Consider the following 22,615-nt stretch of genomic DNA (forward strand, 5'->3'; position numbering starts at 1 on the left):
GGAGTAGGTGTGGGGGACGGGTTAGGATTAGGGGTGGGGTTAGGATTAGGCAATCAGGTAGCGATTTGAACAAGGGGGGTAATAATTCGGCATGGGGTCGAAATTGGGAACAACACCGGGCCTATAACAGACGTTTGCTGTGGGAGACGCTTTAATTCCACATTATTAGACTGAGCTGCCATCTGCTGGACTGATATCACGAACACATGAGGGGGAAAAGCCCATGTTTTCAACTTTAAAAATGATAATCATATGCTTGATTATATGAATTATAATTTCTGAACTGTCACTTTGTCTCTCAGTGTTTGTTCAAAACTTAATTGTCTCTTAAATGTTTTTTTTTCCCCATAAATATATATCTAAATGAATGATTTCTCTAACAATCACATTTCTTCCAGGGCAGTAGATGGCAGTAATGTAGTCAAAGAGATGCGAGTGTTACACAGGATTCGAAATTTTGAACCGGATCTTTTCGATGTTTCATTAGAACCGATTCGTAAAGTGAGGGCTATTCTCTATGATAATAGTACAATTGAAAAGTACGAGGCAAAGAAGAAAAACGCAGATACAACATTTGACAAGAAAATTATTTGAAACACATGGAAAACGCAGAGGACATAGGGACTTTTGGGCGAATCATGTTGATCACGTTCACTGTAATGATTCGTCTAAAGGAGCCGAATTACAAAACAGTTCTGATTCCAATTGCAACTGCAGAACGCACACAACAACACCAACTTCATAAGATATGAAACACCCGTGATATTTACCAAAGCGCAAACCAGAGGGTTTTCACTGTTGTGATGTAGTGTGTCAAACACTGACACTTTTTAAAATCTGCACATACCAACGGCATAAACAGTAAGTGCATTTAAATGTGCAGTTTTTCTTTTGTATGTGCTGCATGTGATGTTTCAAGTAAGCTCCGTCTTGGTCGTATAATGTGTTATAATAATATCACACGAGGTTGTTCTATGTCATTTTATCGATTTGTCATTAATCTATAATTTATTTTAAATCCCTCAACCTGTCGATAAACGTAAAATAAGATATGCTCATAGACTATAGTGCATTTCACGTATTCATACCGTGGTATTTTAATTCCATATCATCCAAAAAACAATATATATATATATATATATATATATATATATATATATATATATATATATATATATATATATATATGGTATTGTTGTTATTACACTTACATCTTTCAAGTAAGGTCACACTTTTACCCATGATTAGTCTCTACAGTAACAAACTGTCTGAAGGGTTGTGTCTGTTTTTAGTTTTAAAGCAGTGTAAAGGGTCGAAGTATTTTGTTGGACTTTGATCTCTATCTTTTAAGAGTAGCGATATATTCAGCTGGGGTCAAATTTTTACATACAATTTGCAGTATCTGCAAAATGTTAATTATTTTACCAAAATAAAAGCAAAATGCATGTAAATTTATATTTAGTACTGACCTGAAAAAGATGTTCAGATGTTTACGGTCCATAAGAGAAAATTCCACAAAAGAAAATACTAGCTGAATTTATAAAAATGAATCCAGTCATTTTCAAACGGACACTGATGATCCAGAAGGAAATATCCCTAAATATCTTTTTATTTTATTTTTTTATTTAGTACTGCCCTTCAGAAGCTACAGAAGATATACTTAAATGTTATCCAGAAGACAAAATAAGTTAAATAAATTTAAAAAAAATTACCCTGATCTTTAAACTCAAAATGTTTTCACGTCCAGGCTCTTAATGTATTGTTTCCTTCTGGATCATCAGTGAGCGTTTGATTCTTTAGTAATAGTTATATTTGAGTCCCCCGGTTGTCCTCAGTATAAAAAGAGTGATCTCAAAATCATACAGTCATTGTTGGAAGGGGTACAAACACGTAAAAGATGCTGGAAAACCAAAGAATTTCTGGGACCTGAAAGATTTTTCTGAAGAAGGGCAGGCAGTTTAACTGTTCAGGACAAACATGGGACTCATTTGTAGGAGCTCCCTACAAATATAGCAATTCTGGACAACTGCACATTTGCAAATATAAGGAGAGCTGAATATTCACGGGTAGTTTTCCCTCAAATGTTCTTGATTAAAAGACATGTTATATGAATTTAAAAAAACTGTGTTTGTGAATGCTTTCTTTTTTAAAACTTTGGAAAAGAGAAAACATCATGAGTCTTTTTTAGCTGAAGAGGTACAGAATGATTATTGGTCTCATTTCCTCTCCAACAGAATGCTTTCTCCAATAGCCACTTGCCCACTTCCCTCTCTAGTTCTTCCCCATATCTGCAGTTTTATGTACTTTAGAAAGTGTTCAACTCTGTGTGACATTTGTCACGTGACTTCCAGTGGGATTTAATATTGGCAAATACATCATCCTAGTTGTGTCCTATAGGGGCTGAAACTGCTGAGAATCCTGCTGATGCATGCAATGTTTTCTTGTTTAGTTTTTATCATCGAGCTAAAATAATTTCTGTATCCGATTCTTAACAGAAGTGTGACGTGACATGTGGCCAGGTATGGTGACCCATAATCAGAATTAGTGCTCTGCATCTGTCCCATCCTAAGTGCACACACACAGCAGTGAACACACACATACACCCGGAGCAGTGGGCAGCCATTTATGCTGCGGCACCCAGGGAGCAGTTGGGGTTCGGTGCCTTGCTCAAAGACACCTTAGTCGTGGCTGGTACGAGACTCGAACCTGCAACCTTTGGGTTACGAGTCTGTGACTATTATTCTGATTTGATAGTATCAGATATATACTATGAAAATACTTTATTATGAAATTAGTCTGAATCTTTTGTGCTCACCGAGGTTGCATGTATTTGATTAAAATGCAGTAAAACAGTAAAGTATAATTCAAGCAACAGTGCTTCTTTGAGAGGTATGAATTAGTCGGATTGCACACACAAGTTATAACATTTCATTCTTAGGGTTAGAGGATGTTGCCTTAGTAAATACTCTTAATTATATTATTTTTTTCTTTATAACCTTTAGTTTGAAATGGTGTCGTACAAGAGACTCACCCCTGAGGAAGTACATTTCTCAGGAGCTGCATTATTGGATGCTGATGAGTCGACGGACACCGATCTGAAGGAAGAACACCCAGAACTGCCCCTGCTGCCCCAGAGTCCTCGCTGCTCCATCACTATCGCCCTGCTGACCCTTGGAGGACTTATTGTGGTTCTCTCTGGTGTCTGGCTGCTTGGAACTATATTTTGGTTACATAAGCCACCCTCCACAGAACCTCACAGACCCCCTCTTCCCGCTGTGGCTAGAAGCCCAAACGGGACGTGGCTGCAGCCAGAGTCCTGCTCGCAGATACCAGAAGCTTGGAGGTTTGACTGTTATCCAGAGAGAGGTGTGGTGGTCACGGAGGAGATGTGCCATGCTCGAAACTGCTGCTTCATACAGCACTCACAGGCTAAGACATCAGGACGGAATGGAGTGCCCTGGTGTTTCTACAAACCTGACTATCCATCCTATGAGTTGGTGTCAATTACTAACACTGAGATTGGGAAGGCTGGAAAACTGCTCCGGAACAAAAAAACCTATTATCCTAAAGACATAGATGCACTGCAGCTGGAGGTGCTGTATGAGGAGGACAACAGACTGCATGTGAAGGTGGGAGCACTTTTGGTCTTCCTGTTCCTGGCTGGTTATGCTCGCCATCTCTATTTATCAAGCAAAATGTTCTCAAAACATTATTTATCCAATACTGTTGACGTCGAAGTCCTGAATATGAATTATATATATTTTTTTCGGTGGTAAAATTATCCGTTAGCATTTATTTACATCACAGGCCTCTAGAATTAAATTAGAACTCACGATGGTAATTCAAAGTGCTTTACATAAAATAAAGTAAAATAATCACACTAAAAAAACAATATTCAAAAAATAAAACAAGGAATTTAAAAACTTTTAAATTTATTTAAAATGAATTTTAGACAGTACAGTCATTTTTTGTATATATATATATATATATATATATATATCTGTTGATAGTGAATATTTATAGAGTTAAATGAAATAATTTTAATTAATATTCATTTTTAATCATCGAAATTAACTTTTAATTATTGAAATAATGTGAAATATATTATTACAATTCAAACAAACTATTTTCTATTTTTGTATTCCTGTATCATGAACAGATAACAGATCCGGCTGAAAAGAGGTATGAGGTGCCTATAGATGTTCCTGTGGTTCAGAAAAGAGCATCATCAAACCCCTCTTACACTGTAGACTTCATCAAAGAACCCTTTGGGCTGATCGTCAAGAGAGCACAGACAGGAACTGTGCTGTAAGTACTGTCTATTTTCAACTAACATGAAAACACAGACCTGTTAAAAAAATACAAATTGAATGATTTAGTTTCTTTAACCATTAGAAGTGATCACCAATAAACTCTTTGTATCAGTATCGAGTTATTAACATCTGTTCATGTGCCATCAGGCTGAACACATCCATAGCTCCTCTCTTCTACGCGGATCAGTTTCTGCAGATGTCCACATCATTACCATCTCGTTTCATATATGGACTGGGTGAACATCGCTCCAACTTTCTGCATGATGTCCAGTGGAACACTCTCACTATGTGGGCTCGAGATGTCCCACCCATGGTACCTTGACATAAGTCTTCTGACGTATGAATCTGTCAGTTCTGTTTCAAATCTAATAACAAGCCTTAAAGAAACAGTTCATGCAAAAATACATTTTCTGAAAATGTGCTCATCCTCTGATCATCTAACATTGAAGTGTTTGTTGTTTCATTGGAACAGATTTGGAGAAATTTTGCATTACATGACTTGCTTACCAATGGATCCACTGCAATGAATGGGTGCCGTCAGAATAAGAGTCCAAACAGCTGATAAAAACATCACAATATTCCACAAGTAATCCACACGGCTGCAGCCCATCAATTCATGTATTGTGAAGCTGCTTGGTTATAAGAAACAAAAACAACAAAAAGATGATTTTAACTTCAGTCCATTGCTTCTGGCCAAAATACAAGTCCATGATCCACTATAATGCATTGTCTAGGGAAAAAGTCCATCCCCTTGTTGTCCTCTCACATCAAAATCCAGCTACATAGCTGTTTAGAAATTGTAAATGGTGCTTAGCCTGTGTATATTTCTCTCCTGATTCAGAAAGATTACTTTTCTCTCTAAAGGAAGCCATTTCATGGATAGGGGACTCATATTTAAGCCAGAAACAATGGATTTGAAGTAAAAATCATTAATAATGGATTAAAAACAAACACGTCATAGACATTAATAGATGGACTGCAGTCTTGTGGATTGCTTATGGATTATTTTAATGTTTTTATCAGCTGTTTGAACTCTCATTCTGACGGCACCCATTTCCTGTAGAGGATCCATTGGTGAGCATATTACATTGAACATTATAACTTGACCCCCTTAAAAGCACTTCAAGCATCATTCCAGATTAGTATATGTTCCAGATCGCACTGAATGTTCTGCGTTTGTTGATTGTCGGTTCTTTCAGGAGCTGACCAACCTCTATGGCGTCCATCCCTTTTATCTTTCCATGGAATCTGATGGAATGGCACATGGGTTTTTCATGCTCAACAGCAATGCAATGGGTAGGCTCACACATATGCACACGTGATTCTAAATTGACATTGAGGTGAATGTGCATTTAGTATTCTTCCAATGCAAACCATGTACCACTTCACAAGCAGTGAATCTCCGTTTAAATAGTATAAACCTGCTTTGACTGAATTAGGTTGCATGTTATTTTTGCTCTGAGCCTTGTTTGATTTGTCATGATTATGATAAGCCTTGTATTTGATCATGATAATACACCCAATTATAAGATTAATATTTTGTGTTGTCAGAGACATTCATGTCTATGTTCCTATCAAGAATAATCATATCAGCTTCACATCAGCTTCCTACACGATACTTTGAACTATTAGTTGTGTTAATTTGTAAACTTTTATGAAAATCTATTTATCTAAATAACAACTTTTTTTTTTGGCTTTTTGCATTTGGTTCTGAAATGCTCTGCATTTTGCCCGTCAATCTGTGTTGTACGGGATAATGTCAAGATGGTGTTTGTGTTTAAAGGGGGGGTGAAATGCTCGTTTTCACTCAATATCATGTTAATCTTGAGTACCTATAGAGTAGTACAGCATCTCTTATAACTCCAAAAAGTATTTAGTTTTATTATATTCATAAGAGAAAGATAGTCTGTACCGATTTTTCCCGGAAAAACACGAGCGCCTGGAGGCGTGACGTTTGGGCGGAGCTAAAGAATCTTGAGCGCCAGTTGCGTTGAGAGCTTTTGGAAGCTGTGACAGCTGTGAAGGCTGAAACTGAACGAGAGCAGCAGCAGCAAGGACTCGCTCCGAGCGGGGCTCGAACCCGTGTCTCCGATGGGAGGCGGACGCACTAACAAGAAGACAGAGATATTTGAAGCAGTTTTACTCACCGCCTGTGGTTCCAACACACAGTCGTGACCCTTTTTCGTTGGGATTGCATCATCCTTAAGAAATAAACGATACGCAAATCCGTCGTCAAACTTGGCTTTTTTGTAAAACAAGCATCTTCGAAATGCAGGGAACAAACACAAACACTTGCACAACTCCGTTGATGCTCTGTAAAAATAAACTCCATCCACTGGTCCCTTAATGCTGTTTTTTCTTTGGTAATCTGTGCAGGGTTGTCTTGCCCTGGCAACCAAAAACACACTTCTTTTGTGACATTTCGCGACGCTCTCGCTCTGATCAGTGAAGTCTGTTGTGCTCTCAGTGCTCTGCTATACGGGAGCGTGCGCTCTTCTGGCAGAAGTGCACTTAGGACCCATATAAGGAAATTCCGCTCCATCTAACGTCACACAGAGCCATACTCGAAAAAAACTTTCAGAAACTTGTGACAAACCGGAAGGAGTATTTTTGGAACAGAAATACTCCTTCAAACGTACAACTTAATTTTTTTAACTTTGTCCATGTTTAGCATGGGAATCCAACTCTTTAACAGTGTAAAAAACTCAGTGTGCATGAAATAGCATTTCACCCCCCCTTTAACATCAGCCATTGGTTCTGCAGAAACGCATGAAAGCAGATTGCTAAAATCTTTTTTCGTCTTTTGTGACGTATATCTAAATCAAACTTGCTTCTCGAAAAAAAGAAAAATGGCAAAGCAGAATTTTATACCTCGGGAATTGATCGGATTGTTGTATCGTTGTTGTTTGCTAATACCTGCGACTCAAGTTACTATATACTATTTATGTATTTATTTATACATTCTTTGAAATTATATTTTTCAATTTACCATATTTGTAAATACTTTATGCATGATTCTTCACGGCATTACAGTGGTGCATGTCTGAAAAAATGCTATTAAAATGCTAAAGATGGTATTAAACAATGGTAATGCCTTCTCATACTTGTGTAGGTATGTGCTGTCTGAACTGAGTAATGACTTGTGTAAAAAATCTTTGTAGATGTGGCTTTGCAGCCTGCTCCCGCTATCACCTGGCGCATGATTGGTGGAATCCTTGACTTTTACATTTTCCTAGGCCCGGATCCCAGCTCTGTGATCGCTCAGTACTTGGATGTTGTAGGTCAGCAAGCATCATGAGCAGTATTTGATAAGTATTTGTGACATGAGGTTTATGAACTAATCATTATATATTTTCTTTTTCCGAAGGGAAGCCTGCAATGCCCATCTACTGGGCTCTGGGCTATCATCTCTGCCGATGGGGCTACAAGTCAAGTGACAAAACCTGGAATGTTGTAAAAGAAATGCGTAATTTTGGGATACCTCAGGTACTGTAGTTCTTAGATTGGTTGGAATTTTAACTCTTCAGCTGTAACCCTCCAGATTTACGCTTTCGACAGACATCAAGAAAAATTATTAAATAAATTCAGCACGGAAAATGCAAAAAATGTATAACATTACAGTATCTCTTCTTTAGTATTGTTACTGTTAGCTAAAACTATTAACTAGTTTTGTTTTCAGTAATTGTAATCAAGCTTAAATAAAATATTAATATATAAAAAATAATAATAATAATTGTTTCTTTGGCTACTAACTGAAAAAAAAAGAAGTTGAAGTAATACTTAAAAAAAAATAAAAATACTGTAATGCTATATACTCACACACCGGTATATGACATGACAAAAACACATAGAATTATTAGAATTGAAACTAAAATTAAAATAAATAAATCTAATCAAAAATATACATACTGTAATAGTAAATAAATAATAGTAGTATATAACTCAATCAGCAATGCTTCTTTACCCCCAAAGCAAACAATGAGCTGTTGTGATGAACCACAGAAAAACACTTGGCATTATGCATCTAGCATAAGGAATAGAAAGCTTTGCACTAGTTGCAAATTGTTCAAATAGCAAACTGATTTTTTTTTTCTGTCTTTCAGGATGTTCAGTGGAATGACATTGACTACATGGATCATGCTTTAGATTTCACTTATGACACTATGAACTTTTCCACCCTTCCTGACCTTGTGAAAGACCTTCATAGACATGATCAACACTACGTCATGATCCTGGTACACATGCACTTTGACACAATTACACAAGAATCATTTGTGAAATGAATGAACTACCCCTGTAGTTACTCTTTCAGAACACCTAAATGGTCTTGAAAGGTAACTGACTTCATACATCCACTAATAATCTCCTCGACACCAGTTCATTGTCATTGCTCCAAAAAATGTCAGAAAACTGAAGTTAGTTTCACGCTCAGACGATAGCTCTTGCATCTTTTGTTAGAAGATGCCAGTTGGTTTAATATGTGATGACATTCATTCATGTTCAGTGTGGCCTAAATAATTTTTGGAGACTGTTAATAGATTTATTTATAAACTAAAAATCAAAATGAGAGGAGCTCCTATGTTCTGTGGGTTTATAAAATATCCTTCTCCTGCAAAATATCCATTCGACATACTTCCTCTTTTGGCTCTCGTCTTTTTTGTGGAGCAGTAGAATCACACTGACAGTCATGAGGACGGTTTGGTAACTGAATGTTTCACATGACTGCAGTTGAAACCTCACTGGAGCGTTTGGATGTGTCACTGGATTGACTGTAGCTGAAGTGAGCTTTATGTAAACTGCAGCTTGTGTGTTTGTCTCTTTTGCACTTCCTCATCAGGATCCCGGAATCAGTAAATCTCAGCCGTCTGGTTCCTACTGGCCATTTGATGAAGGGAAGAAGAGGGGCATCTTCATCAATGATTCGAATGGAGATATCCTTACTGGGAAGGTACACTTAAGTATATTAAAGTAAAAAGTAAATAAAAATCTAATTTTTGGGCACTTTGATGCGTTCTCCTCCAGCATCCGCTTTTTCTTCATTCTGGCCTTTTCGGCCCCTCCTTTGTCCTTTTTCTTCTTGCCTTCCATGGGGGTATCGTTAAATGTTTGCAACCACGCTAATCCTTCCTGACTGTCAATTTTATTTTAATTTTTTTCTAGAATTTGCGCGCTTTCTCTCTCTCTCTCTCTAGTCTGGCGTGTGCCATTTTCGGGTCATGCCATTAGACGAGGGGGCAGGGGGTGCTCATTATCTCCCTACATTTCTGTAAACAGACTTGACCTGCAATCGGTTCATTGGATAAATGAATTCCCCATTCCCAGGAGGTTTTACTCCATTCTATGTTAATTTAAGAATAAACAAATGAATTAAATACTCGTTTTTTTTTTGTTTAATTTTTTTGTGACCATGAAAGTTCTGTATGAAGAATATGACGGGGAAAAGTCCAGATCGTCCCGATTGCCACTCCGCCCCTGGTTTAATGTGGCCTTGTTAAATAAAAGTATTAATTGGTCAAAATAGTATAAATTGTAATGATTGATCATGGCTGAGAAGTAAACAGTGGTATTGGCAAACTTGTGTAATTCTGCAAATAGATGCCAGTATGAAGTCCATGTCTAGACAAATATTAAACAGAAGCTTTGTTTATAATCAATTAATATTTTGTTCTTAGAAATATTTAGCACTTGCCCAGTCATAAAAAAAAACAGCAAAACAAAAAACTCTTATTAGAAAAACTTAATATAAATGCAAATTAAATATAAATCCAGTCCCTCCAGAAAAACGCACATTTTTTTGTGATTGTTGCGGGCAAAAAAAAAAAAAAAGCAATCGCATAATCGCGTTTTTCTGGAGGGACTGTAAATATTATAATAATTAATTAATATTGTACAGTACATTTGTTATATGTGACTGAGGCTTGACTGCAGGAGTTTTTTTTTCTTAGGTCTGGCCAGGACTCACGGCCTTTCCAGATTTCTCCAATCCAGACACACATGAATGGTGGTACCAGAATCTGAAGAGTTTCCATGAAAAAGTGCCTTTTGATGGCGTGTGGATTGTATGTTGTGCATTTGCATTGTTGCCTATTTGACGGTTTTTATTTGCAGCTACTCAAGCATTGATCATGTTCTCTTCTTTATTTCTCTCCCCCAAGGACATGAATGAACCATCTAATTTTTTTGATGGATCACTGAATGGCTGTCCTGAGAATGACCTGGAAAATCCTCCCTACACCCCAGGTATCAGTGTAGTAGCTATTATGTGGAGATCTAATTGTGCCTGCTATGTTTATTCCAATGATGAGAAATGGTCTGCTGTAGGGATTCTGGGTGGGACATTAAAGGCCAAGACTGTGTGTGCATCTGCACGTCAGAAAATCTCCACTCACTACAACATACACAGTCTGTATGGACTCATGGAAGCTAAGGCAACTGAAAGGTACACTCAAACATACAAAAATACACACATATTACTGTTCAAAAGTTTGGGGTCGGTATTTTTTTTAATACTTTGAAATTAATACTTTTATTCAGCAAGGATGCATGGAATTGATCAAAAGTGACAAAGACATTTATAATGGTAGTTAGTTTGACATTCGTTTTTTTTTTTTTTTTTTTTGTCAATTAAACTCTTTGTGGCTGTTATGTTTTGAGCCCAAACTAACTCAGATTGTCATAAATATATGTCCTTTACATTGCGCTAGGCTTAATTTCTAGGGCGGAAAATTTTAAACAGTTAACCATTTAAATCAATTAAACAATTTAACTATGTGACATTATAATATAAAACCAAAACTAAAATGTTCAGATAAACATCCCTGTCATTGCACAAAGTTCCGTTTTTTTTTTGTTTTTTTTTACCGTTTTAGGCATTTTATAATAATTTTACAATTTTTAATGTATGCAATAATATAAATCCATTAAACGACAACACCATTTGATCTAAAGGTATCAAAACAACTGTAAATATACAGAATATTATTCAGCATAATGCACAAGGCTTAGTTTTTCAGATTATGCCTTTGTTTTTATATACAGTATTGAATCCATATTTTTCAAGTTTTATATACTGTACCCACTTAAATGAATTAAACTGACACCGTTTGAGATAAAGGTATCAAACCAACTGTTATATATTCAGAAAATTATTCTTTATTATGCACAAGGCTTGGTTTTTAAGATGATGCTTTTATTGTTTTTATATTGTTTTATTTTATTAAAGGATCCTGCAAGCACTTTAATTTATCCCCCTTTACTCATAGTGCACAAAAAGTGGTTCAATAACTTTGAATGTTACAGGGACTGATTATTACAAATGCAGATTCCACTGTTTTCTGGTTAAACCATTTTTTATTTATTTATTTATTGCTTAAGGTTTGCATGTGGTGGTGTTCTTAATGACAGCTTTCCTTACAATATATACTATTCCTAAAATAAGAAATATCCCAATATATCGTCTTGTTAAAGTATCACAGTGTATTGCAATATATCGTATTTCAACCACTGTTTCGTGTTACGTTTCATATCGCTAGATTCTTGGCAATACATAGCCCTAATAGTTATGTCGAAATGATGCTTTAAAAATTAACGCACTCTTAATTTAACGCACCTGCCCCAGACCTACAAAAGTAATTTAATGTTTCATACAGTTGATTGGCAGCATATTATTGTCCGTTTTAGATAAATTAACAAAAATATTACAGCCGTTTAAATGAATGGACTGAATGAAAGACTGGCTTCATTAATTGTTAAGACATTTGCCGCCACCTACTGGCAGTTTAAACATTTATTTCATAATTCTGTAAATAAAAACCAATTAAATGAATAATTCACTCAAAATTTCTAAAATCTGTATGATTTTTTCTTTCTTTTTCTTTTTTTTTTTTGCGACATAAATTAATATATTTTGAAGAATGCTGTTAACTAAACTGTTTTGTATTCCATTGGCTTCCATTGTATGGACAAAAAAATTCTCAAATATCTTCTTTCATGTTACACAGTTTGTGTTAGGCCATTGTAGCAAAAAAGGTTTGTGTAATAAATTCTGTTGAATCAAGTAAATTATTTCCGTCTAAAGCTACTTTTCGCAAGGTCTATTTGATGTATTTCTTATTTTACACAATCATGGCTTTGAATTGTATTTTGGGGGGTAATTTCTCAGCCAAATTTGATGTACGATTAATTTGCAATTAATTAATCACCACATTGTGTAATTAATTAGGTAAAAAAATGTAATCACTTCACAGCCCCAAAAATGGCACAAAATATTTATATTTCAAATTGCTGTTGTTTCTTTTGCTCTTCTTTTGAACTTTGTTCATCAAAGAATTATTCAAAACAAAACTGTAGCCACTAAAATATTAAGCAGCACAACGGTTTTCAACTGTACTAATAAGAAAAGTTTCTTGAGTATTCAATCTGCACATTAAAATTATTTCTGAATGCTAAAAATACAACATTTCCATCTCAGGGAAAAAATATTTTACAATATTACTGTTTTTCATTATTTGATTAAAATGCATTAGATTCTTTAAAAAAAAAAAGTTTTATACATTTTACAGACCTGAAACTTTTAAAAAGTAATGACATATCTATCTAAATATGTGTGTGTGTGTGTGTGTGTGTGTGTGTATGTTTCATAACCACACTTTTCAAGCAAAACATTTAACCAAAAAAAGCTTGTTTTAAAATGGTAAACAAAAAATATAATTTCCAAAGTAATAAAAAAACACATTCTGGTTGTCAAATGTAAGTGGATCACGTCCATCTGTCTCTCTCAGTGCTTTGAGGAAGATCACAGATAAGCGTCCCTTCGTCATTTCCCGCTCTACGTTTCCCAGTCAGGGCAAGTATTCAGGCCACTGGCTCGGAGACAACAGGAGCCAATGGAAAGACCTGGCCACATCCATACCAGGTATAAACACACACACCTGTGCTCTGCTGAGGTCAGAGGTAGTCCCATAGAGTTTTGTATTTACTACAGCTACACTAACCACTTCCTTCCTCTTTCCCAGGTATGCTGACATTTAACATCCTGGGCATTCCTCTTATTGGGGCAGACATCTGTGGCTTTGGAGGCAGCACTACAGAAGAACTGTGTGTCCGATGGACCCAGCTTGGAGCTTTCTACCCCTTTTCAAGAAATCACAACTCCATAGATGAACAGGTGAACTTTCTTCCATCTGTCCTAAACACTCTAACTACAGCTGTTCAGTAATATTTTTTAGCTCTTAATGCTGATATATGTGCTGTTTTAGAGCCTCTGTATGTTTTTTTTTTATTATTATTATCCCACCTGTCAGTTGTTTTGGTAGTACAATATTGTTTTTATAATGTTGTGTATGTGTGTGTGTGTTTCAAAGACACTTTTCTGAATTAACAGTTTTGTCATTTCACAACAGGATCAGGAACCAACTGCATTTAGTCCTGCAGCTCGAATAGCAATGAAAGAAGTCATCCTCCTACGTTATTCCCTGTTCCCACATCTCTACACACTCTTCCATCATGCACACATCAGTGGACAGACAGTCGCCACACCACTGCTCTTCCAGTAAGATGAACACGAAACCTGACTATATGTCAATTTACATTTTAAGGAATCATTTACTCCCAAACTTGAATGCGTAATCTTGTAGCATATAGATATATATAAAACTTTTTTGTGCTGTGTTTAAGGTTCCCAAACGATGAGAAGACATACGGAATAGATAAACAGTTCCTATGGGGAAAGAGTTTGCTGGTCACACCGGTTTTGGAGGCAGGGCAAGATCATGTTGTAGGATATTTCCCTAAAGGTCTCTGGTACGATTTCCACACCGTAAGTCACATCTCTCTGGAATCCCTCTTAGAAACTCACAATTCTCTTACTTTAGAGTCTCTTACAATATTCATATTCATTTGTCTCATATTTAGGGTGACACATTGGTAAGCAGTGGAGAAGAAATCAATCTTAAGGCTCCATTAGACAAAATCAACCTACATCTCAGAGAGGGTTCCATCATACCTACACAGGTGACAGAGACCGATCACATCATATACATACTCAATACATTATGTAACGGATATTTTTTTGTGTGTACTTATAAGTAATTTCTGTATCATTTTATATTATATATATGTATATATGTGTGTATATATATGTATATATAATAAACACACACACACACACACACAATAATAGTTTTGTGAGCTCTGGCGGAGAAGAACATTTTCAACAAATAATACACACACACACTGTAAGTAAGATATATTTATACTCTAATGTAATAATAGAGCTATAATTATAAGGCAAACTTTGTTATTCAGATGACATTAACTTTTTGGTAGCATTTGCACATATGCATGTGTTTATACCGTCTGATACTTCTATCTGTTGCCTTGTTTATTAGAAATGATTTGTGTTTCAGAGACCTAACACCACCCTGTGGGTGAGCAGCGGTCAGCCCCTTAATCTGATTGTGAGTCTGAGTGAGGACGGCCTGGCCAAGGGTGATTTATTTTGGGATGATGGAGAGACCATTGACACTTACGAGAAAGATCAGTATGCTTACATCTGTTTCACAGTGGAACAGGTACAGAAAATGCACAATACACGTTTACTGCAATAAACCAGCATGCTTTCGTTTTCAAAGGGGACATCAGATGCATATTTCCCACAATTCTTTGGGGTCTTCATGAAGTGTCTGTAACACACTTTTGTTAAAATTCCTCAATGGTCATGTGAAACAACACCCTTTTTGTCTGTCAAAAACGGATGTGATCGGATGTGTCTCTTTAAATGATAATGAGCTACTGCTCACCCCACCCCTCTCTTCCGTTTTTCGTGTATTCGGTGGTGGGTGGTGGGACTCTTATGTTCATTTTTACATCCAACTACAAAACACCTGCATTGCTTATGAGATGTTGTCGCTACAGCTGCTCAAGCGCGGAGAAAATGGCAGACAGTGTACTGCTGGCTGAGGCTGGAAATATGCTAATAAGGGACAAACCATGAGTCGTGCGCAGAGTCTGAGCAGTATGACATCATCGTGCACAGAAAATCAAAACAGCTTGATAAGAGACTGTGTAGGCTTTTTGGGGATTAAAAAAGGAATAAATGGATTTTTATCATTGCAATGTGGTTGTGCCCACACACTGTGAAAACACATTTACATGCAAACACCATGTAAATGTGAATTTTGAATCTGATGTCCCATTTAATTAGCATTCATTTGTTCCGGTATACTATTGGCATGTTACATATCCATTTTTATCCAAAGGTATTTTATTAAATGTAACGCTTGTTCTTAAATGTTTCTTTAAATGATGATGATGTCAACTACTTTGGATAATTTGCATTAGTTATAACCATGCCTGATTTCAGGGATGATGACTATAATCTTTTTTATTTATGATCTCCAGAATACGATGACATCAGAGGTGCTGCATAATCATGAAGAGGCTGCTTACATCACAGTGGAGACCGTTTCCTTTTATGGGGTGAAGGTGGAGCCAGAAAACGTAACCGTGAATTCACAAGAGGCAGTGTTCACTTACCGTGACAATCAGGTAATACAGTATACTTAAATATTGTTTTAGGAGTGATGGTTTTGTACATTTCAGGTGAATTTTGAACCGTTCCTAGTAAGTTAGAAGGATAAAAATGTCCATTCGCAGTCCACTGATACAAGCTTTCAAATTTGCAGTGGTATCGATCATTATTTTTTAATATATTTCAAAAAATACATAGTTAAATACAGTCTAAGTACAAAAAAAAACTTAAATTCATGCAAAATGAAATATTTTTATTGTCTTATGCCCATCTAGGTGCTGACAGTAACAGACTTGGGTCTGAACCTCAGTCGTAACTTCACAATCAACTGGATGTAAATGTGAAAGTCATCACCACTATTGCAAAATTGGAAGTTACTGCAGAAATCATGACCGTAACATCTCAAATGACTTCATCTCAGTACTTGCACAATGGTGGTTCCGGTTCCAACCTGAAATCAAATATAAACCAGAAAGGATAAGACCGATTATTGATTGTATGTTGAATGTTTGTATTATTGACCCCGTGGTGGTCAGTTGCACTCAAAAGGTAGCAAAACCGAAGGGAAGAATTGTGTTTTTTAATTAAACTAGTTTGTTCTGTTATTGGGTAGATATGTATTTTACCTGCTGTTATTATTACTGCCTTTTATTGCTGATATTGTTTCCAGAACAGAAAGATTCTTCTGACACTCTTTTAAACCTTTAACAGTCGAATAAAGCTTTTCATCTTAAAGTTCATTATGGTTTACACTACACCATACCACCAAAAAGTAGGCAAGTTCATGTTGATTTTGAGTATCTTAAAATAAAATCAGATCCTGCTGAAATCATAACCTTTCAGATTCTTTCAAATTAAGTTGATCATTATTATTCTGATTTGCATATGTGTATATATATTGTTCACTAGCATGTTTGCACAGGACATTCTGATGCAGCAGGAATGCATGTTTGAGCTTTAGTTTCCATGTACTGACAGGCTTGTAATTGAAATGATCCAATATGTTCAGCCAATCCAAATGTGACAGAAATAGTTTTTGTTCTCATAAATGATTCGTTTTATCGTAATTCTAAAAATTAATAGCCATGAAAATAGTACGCAAGTAAATCACTGTACATTATTCATCATGGCTTAAAAAGGCTGATGAAGGTAATCTCCTACCACATGCTGTTGATATTAACATGTATATCATAACATTGTGCCTTATAGTTAATCAAAGATGTGATTCAACATTCAGTGGCTTTACTGTGAATGTATAAAACCCTCCTTTCATAGCACTGGGCTTCTGTACAACTTATGAAAACATTCAAATGTATAGATTTGTGTGCCTGAAACTGAATCTAAATAATATATCTATGACAGTATGAGGCAGTTTAAGGCTTCTTTCCTTTAAATGACCCTGAATAAACTGCTGTACAGTATTTCACAAGAAAGTTACAGGGTAGTGTGCAATAAAGATTTGAAGTGTTCTTCTTTTTTCTTGTGTTTTTCTTTTGACTTGTGATATGCCAACTAGCAATCAATTAGAAACAGTACAGCATATAAAGAAAAAACAAAGAAAACCTGTAAGGTCCAGACACTCGGCCCAAGGAAGGTATCCGGTGCTGGATGAAGGTTTCCTGCGTGTTCTGTCTTTCAGCGCGTAGAGTTATTCATTTTAGGTTAAACTCAAATCTGACTCCATTTTATTATTTAATCTGACTCCATTTTAGTATGACCTTGAATTTAGGTTGAAATGCAAATTGGTTGTATGCCTTTTTAATTAATATTCTTCTGACATTTGATTATTTTAGTTAACTCTATTTTTATATTAACTCATTCATTTGGGTGCTCATGTTGCTAACAAGGATACAACGTAATCTACTAGTCAATAATTACAGAGTAAGACAGAATAGAATCAAAGTGTAACAATTTATTTACAGTCAGGTAGATAGGTATTTTGCCAATTACATATCCAATTGAAACATATCAAATCATATCAATACAAAACATCAAATTCTCAAAGATGAATCTAAAAGTAAAATATGCATACCTGACCTTAGAAAATACATAGTATGAAGTGAAGAGACACACAACACACTACGGGCTTTCTGGCTACAGAAATCGCCCTGATCCTTTTGCTGCAATCCTTTAAATACCTCAGACCAAGACAAACATCCCCCGAGATGAAGACAGAAACTAACAATTGGAATTTGCATTACCTCAGGTCCCAAGCCTGGGTGGTTTTACAACTCAATGGGAAAAGCGTGTAATTTACATGGAGGGCCCTAGGAAAGGACACTCCCATCACAGTAATCAAGATATCTCTTGACTCTTCAGATCTGTATTATCTTCTAATCTACTTTTGTAAGATTGAGACCATTGTACCAGTTGCACTGAGACATTTCCAATGATACTATACATGAGTGTTAGTTCACTTGCATTGATATTTTCATGTAATCATTTTGAGCAGACTGAGTAGAAGGAAGAATGGGTGAAGGGATTTATAATGAAACAAATGGCCAGAAGGGGAGGAGGTCTCCTGCTCCTCCACACTGTGGGGTGTCTTGAAGATGCTCGTGTATGTTTGTATTGTCTGTTTCTCAGGAGATCAAAGTATCTCAGGTTCTTTCGTCCTTACAAACCCTAGCAACATGCTAAAACTGCTCTGTTATAAAACCTGTGCTGATAGTAACACGGCTTCCTCTGGGAGTGTATCTACACGTCTGAACCTTCAGCTTTCATCTCACACTGACACAAGACCTGTTTGAAGATCAAGGCCAGACTTGTGCTTCTGCATCAAGCATGATATGACAGCAAGCTGAAAGCTTATTTCTGTACGGGCCAATGAAGGCAGAAAGAAATCAAGAAGAAGAAGAAAAGAGACGAATAAAGATAGAATTATCTATGGGGCAGGAAGGATTTCTTGATTAGTGACAGACGTCACTGACCGTATTAACTAGGCAATTAAAAATGATGGAGCTTTAAGAACATCCTGCATGTAGAAAAGTGCTTTTTAAAAAAGCCCCAAAACACAACCTTCCTCTGCCAAGAGATTTCATTTAATTACAAAACAGCCATCATAATTATCTTTAAAACATGCCAAAATACAGCAAACCTAGATAAGACATAATTACTTGAGTGCATACTAGTGTGTTTTTGAAAAAGTTAATGAATATGAAACATGTCAAAGCTAGATTCTGCTATCATCCACTTGTAATATTCTGCAGTGAGAAAACATCTGATTCACAAGAGGACTGTTAAAAGACCAATAAAGACCCTTCAGCTTGAGGCTTTACGTCCCACAATAATAAATGACAATTAGAAAATATGAATTACCCATAGGAAGATTTGTTACCTCTTTACGGTTTTATTTGTGTACAGTGAAAAATAAACTGTTCAGAAGTTTGAAGTCAGTAATGCTTTTTATGTTTTTGAAAGAAGTCTCTTATGCTCTATTATATTATATCATATTATAAAGAACTCTTAAACAGTAGTACAAACAGTAGTATATCTGTAAATCTGATAGTTGCAGTTACAATTATATATTACATTATTATTTAAATTTAATAAAATTATAAAATTAGGTGCTAAATAGTCAAACAAATTCTAAAAATTACAAAATACCTAAAAGTAGCGAGTTGCATTTTAAGGTCCAGCAACTATGCTTGTTTTTGAAGTCTCTGTTTTATGACTCCAAATACCTAATTTCAATAAAATCAGCTCTGACTGCACAGTATTTATAAAGTAAGTTTGCTCTTGAAAGGAACCAAACCCATCAAATGCATAGTAATAAACTTAATGAAAAACACGGTGTACAGTTTGGAATAGAAAAAAAAAAAAGAACTCAACTTCTGGAATATTGCATAATTTAATACACAGTAAGAGATACAGTGAGATACAATGTAGCTCCAGCTAATTAGAAATTATTTATTTTTTATTGTGTTTGTCTCACAATAAAACAATGTTTATTTTGGCTGTAAAAACATAATTGCTTTCAATTTAGCCTAGAAGAAAACAGTAACACAATATCACATACTCCCTCTCATTCTCTGTGCATATTGAGGGCTTCAGAGATAACAGCTTCCAGATGTTACATCTTCTCACTCTTGCATTGCCTTGCCTTTTGTCAATCTGCCAAAGATGAGACATTATACCACGAATGGTTGTCTTTAAGTCAGTTTGTCAGTCCGTGATTAGGTAACTCACAGGGTTTTGGGGAAGCAGAAAAATTGTCACACACAAATACATTCAGTTCAAGTTTGTTAGAAATGACTCAGTCACAACACATGCTCTTTTAATGAGTTAAATCTCATGGCAAGCAATCTCAGCATTTCCAAACAAAATTAATTTATTGTTTATCTTAATGTGCCAATTAAGAAAAAGTATGTGTGGTCTGCTGCAAGCTATTAATAAAGAACAAGGAACCAACAGTTGTTATACACACTTCAAAATTGTCATACATTGCACACACACACGCACACACACACACACACACACACACACAAAGCCATAGGCTTATTTCCATCGTGGTCCTCTGTGTATGTATATATACACGAGGACCATGAGGGAAATAAGCCTATGGCTTTGTCTAAGTGTGAGTGTGTGTGTGTGCTCTTGTTTTTGTGACATATCAGGACACAACTCTGTATAATGACATGGGTATGACACAGGTATTACAAAGAGAGGGTGACTTATGAGGACATAACTCATGTCCCCATTTTTCAAAACGCTTCCTGTGAGGTTTAGGTTTAGGGTTGGTGAAGGGCGATAGAATATACAGTTCGTACAGTAGAAAAACCATTACGCCTATGGGATGTCCCCACTTTTCACAAAAACAAACGTGTGTGTGTGTGTGTATGTGTGTGAGTGAGTGTGTGTAATGTATTATCCTTGACAATTTTGAAATGTGTATGAATTAGTCTTCATGGGTTTGTTTGTATTGTTTAAAATTTTGTCAAAAAAAACTTTTTTTTTTTAATTCTAGGACATAATTTGGCAATATATTTAATTACTTCACAAACAAATAGTGTAGAATGGTGTAAGCATGGCTTTTGCTGTTCTGTGGTACAGTTCACCGTGTAGCCTAGCTTTTAGAAGCCCATGCCACTTTTAACTAACCTCGGTTTATTCTAAACCCCCGGGCTACGGAATCCTGGGTTATCTTGATTGGTTCACGTTTCAACGGTTTACATAACTTAATCATTCCGTATCCTCATAAATTGTTGACTGTACTATGAAGATATTTTTTTATAGACTGCTTGTCTCTGCTTCTTGGCTCCAATTCATGAGTTCTCCGTCATCATTTGACATATCCCCCCTGAAACATGCCGTGTTTCCGTTAATGTTTAAATCATGTGAGTATTAATCACGAGACGCACAGAATATCAAAGTACCACGGTTTTACTGTATATTTACCTGTCCGTGTTAAGTGTCACCTACCTAAGATCTGGTCTGTTACTGTCATCTTTTGTTCATTTAAAGAATGACAACTACTGCTTTAGATAACCAAGTCCTCTCCACACATTCTGTGGGCTATAGCCTATATATATTCTATATTATTTATTGTAAAAGTTTGTTCATTTGATAATTTATTAACTGAGACCAAAGACTACTAAACATGATTAAATGGGAACAAAATAGTAAGTCCATCTTAAAAAGTTTGTTTATACCAAAAATGTATATGTTTATATATTAAAATGGTAAAAGGTCAGTGATGTCTAAAGCACATGCCTCAGTGTGTTGTTTCTTGCAGTGTGAGATTAGACAAGTTCGACTACACCTAGAGCACTGCAACACAGACACATCCATAAGAACATACGAACAGCACCTGCATGAACATTGACCTGCCATGATGCAGCTACCACTGGCTGCAAAACAGGAATATAGACAGTAACATGTTTATATAGAAATAAGGATATAAAGTATGCACACTACTATTACATTTTAGTTATAATGTACATCAAAGTATTTGGACACTTAAGGCACACTGAATCCAAATCTGGATTCAAAATAAAATATCAAATGAAGCATTTTGACACTTTCTGGTTGTCAAAAGTTAGCATAACATGTTCACAGAATAGAGCTGGGCTACTTTTACGGCCAATATTATTGCAAAATTGCTAATGAATACCACTGCCACTTATTCTATGTGATGCTTGATGTGTTTCTTTGTAGAAGTTGCTCTGTTGTTGCAATAACCACAACTTTTTTTTTTCTTTAATAAACTAGGGTTAATTTTGCAGGTAAAATAATTTATCTACTTTGTCACAGCTGTTCTACCTAGAAACTAAATATTCCCAGAGAGAATATGGAAAATACTGACATATATATTAAATATGCGTGTGTGTGTGTGTACACATATACATGCACACACACACACAGAAGCAATATTTTATATATATATATATATATATATATATATATATATATATATATATATATATATATATATATATATATATATACGAACAGCACATTTGAAATATATCAGTCTGTGTGTAATGTATGAATATAATATACATGAATATATGAATATAATAGAAGTTTCACTTTTTGAATGTTATTAGAGAAATCAACTTTTGGATGATAGCCTATTCTAATAATATGGCCATCACCTGTATGTATGTGTGTGTGTGTGTGTACCACCAGGTACAGGGTTGCCAGGTTTTCACAACAAAACCCGCCCAATTGCTGCTCAAAACTAACCTGAACCCGTTCAGGAGGGGGTCCTCCGGAAAAATCCCGTTATGGGGGGTAAAATAAGCACTTTTGGCGTTGTTCCCCTGGTATA

The 22,615-nt window shown here is 35.7% G+C and overlaps 1 protein-coding gene across 1 annotated transcript; it reads left to right on the forward strand.

Moving 5' to 3' along the window:
• Nucleotides 1-692: 692 nt before the first annotated feature.
• On the forward strand, nt 693-17,312 carry LOC127983861 (lysosomal alpha-glucosidase). The gene is made up of 20 exons (XM_052586260.1): nt 693-861; nt 3,003-3,629; nt 4,160-4,308; nt 4,461-4,626; nt 5,513-5,609; nt 7,475-7,594; nt 7,681-7,799; nt 8,417-8,548; nt 9,151-9,261; nt 10,259-10,372; nt 10,469-10,553; nt 10,635-10,752; nt 13,094-13,227; nt 13,328-13,479; nt 13,715-13,863; nt 13,989-14,130; nt 14,226-14,324; nt 14,720-14,884; nt 15,714-15,860; nt 16,119-17,312. Exons 2-20 carry the CDS (start codon nt 3,009-3,011, stop codon nt 16,179-16,181), a joined length of 2,883 nt encoding a protein of 960 aa, XP_052442220.1. The 5' UTR covers nt 693-861; nt 3,003-3,008; the 3' UTR covers nt 16,182-17,312.
• Nucleotides 17,313-22,615: the final 5,303 nt, after the last annotated feature.

Source organism: Carassius gibelio, chromosome A1 (genome assembly GCF_023724105.1).
Source record: "Carassius gibelio isolate Cgi1373 ecotype wild population from Czech Republic chromosome A1, carGib1.2-hapl.c, whole genome shotgun sequence".
NCBI classification, from domain to species: Eukaryota; Metazoa; Chordata; class Actinopteri; order Cypriniformes; family Cyprinidae; genus Carassius; species Carassius gibelio.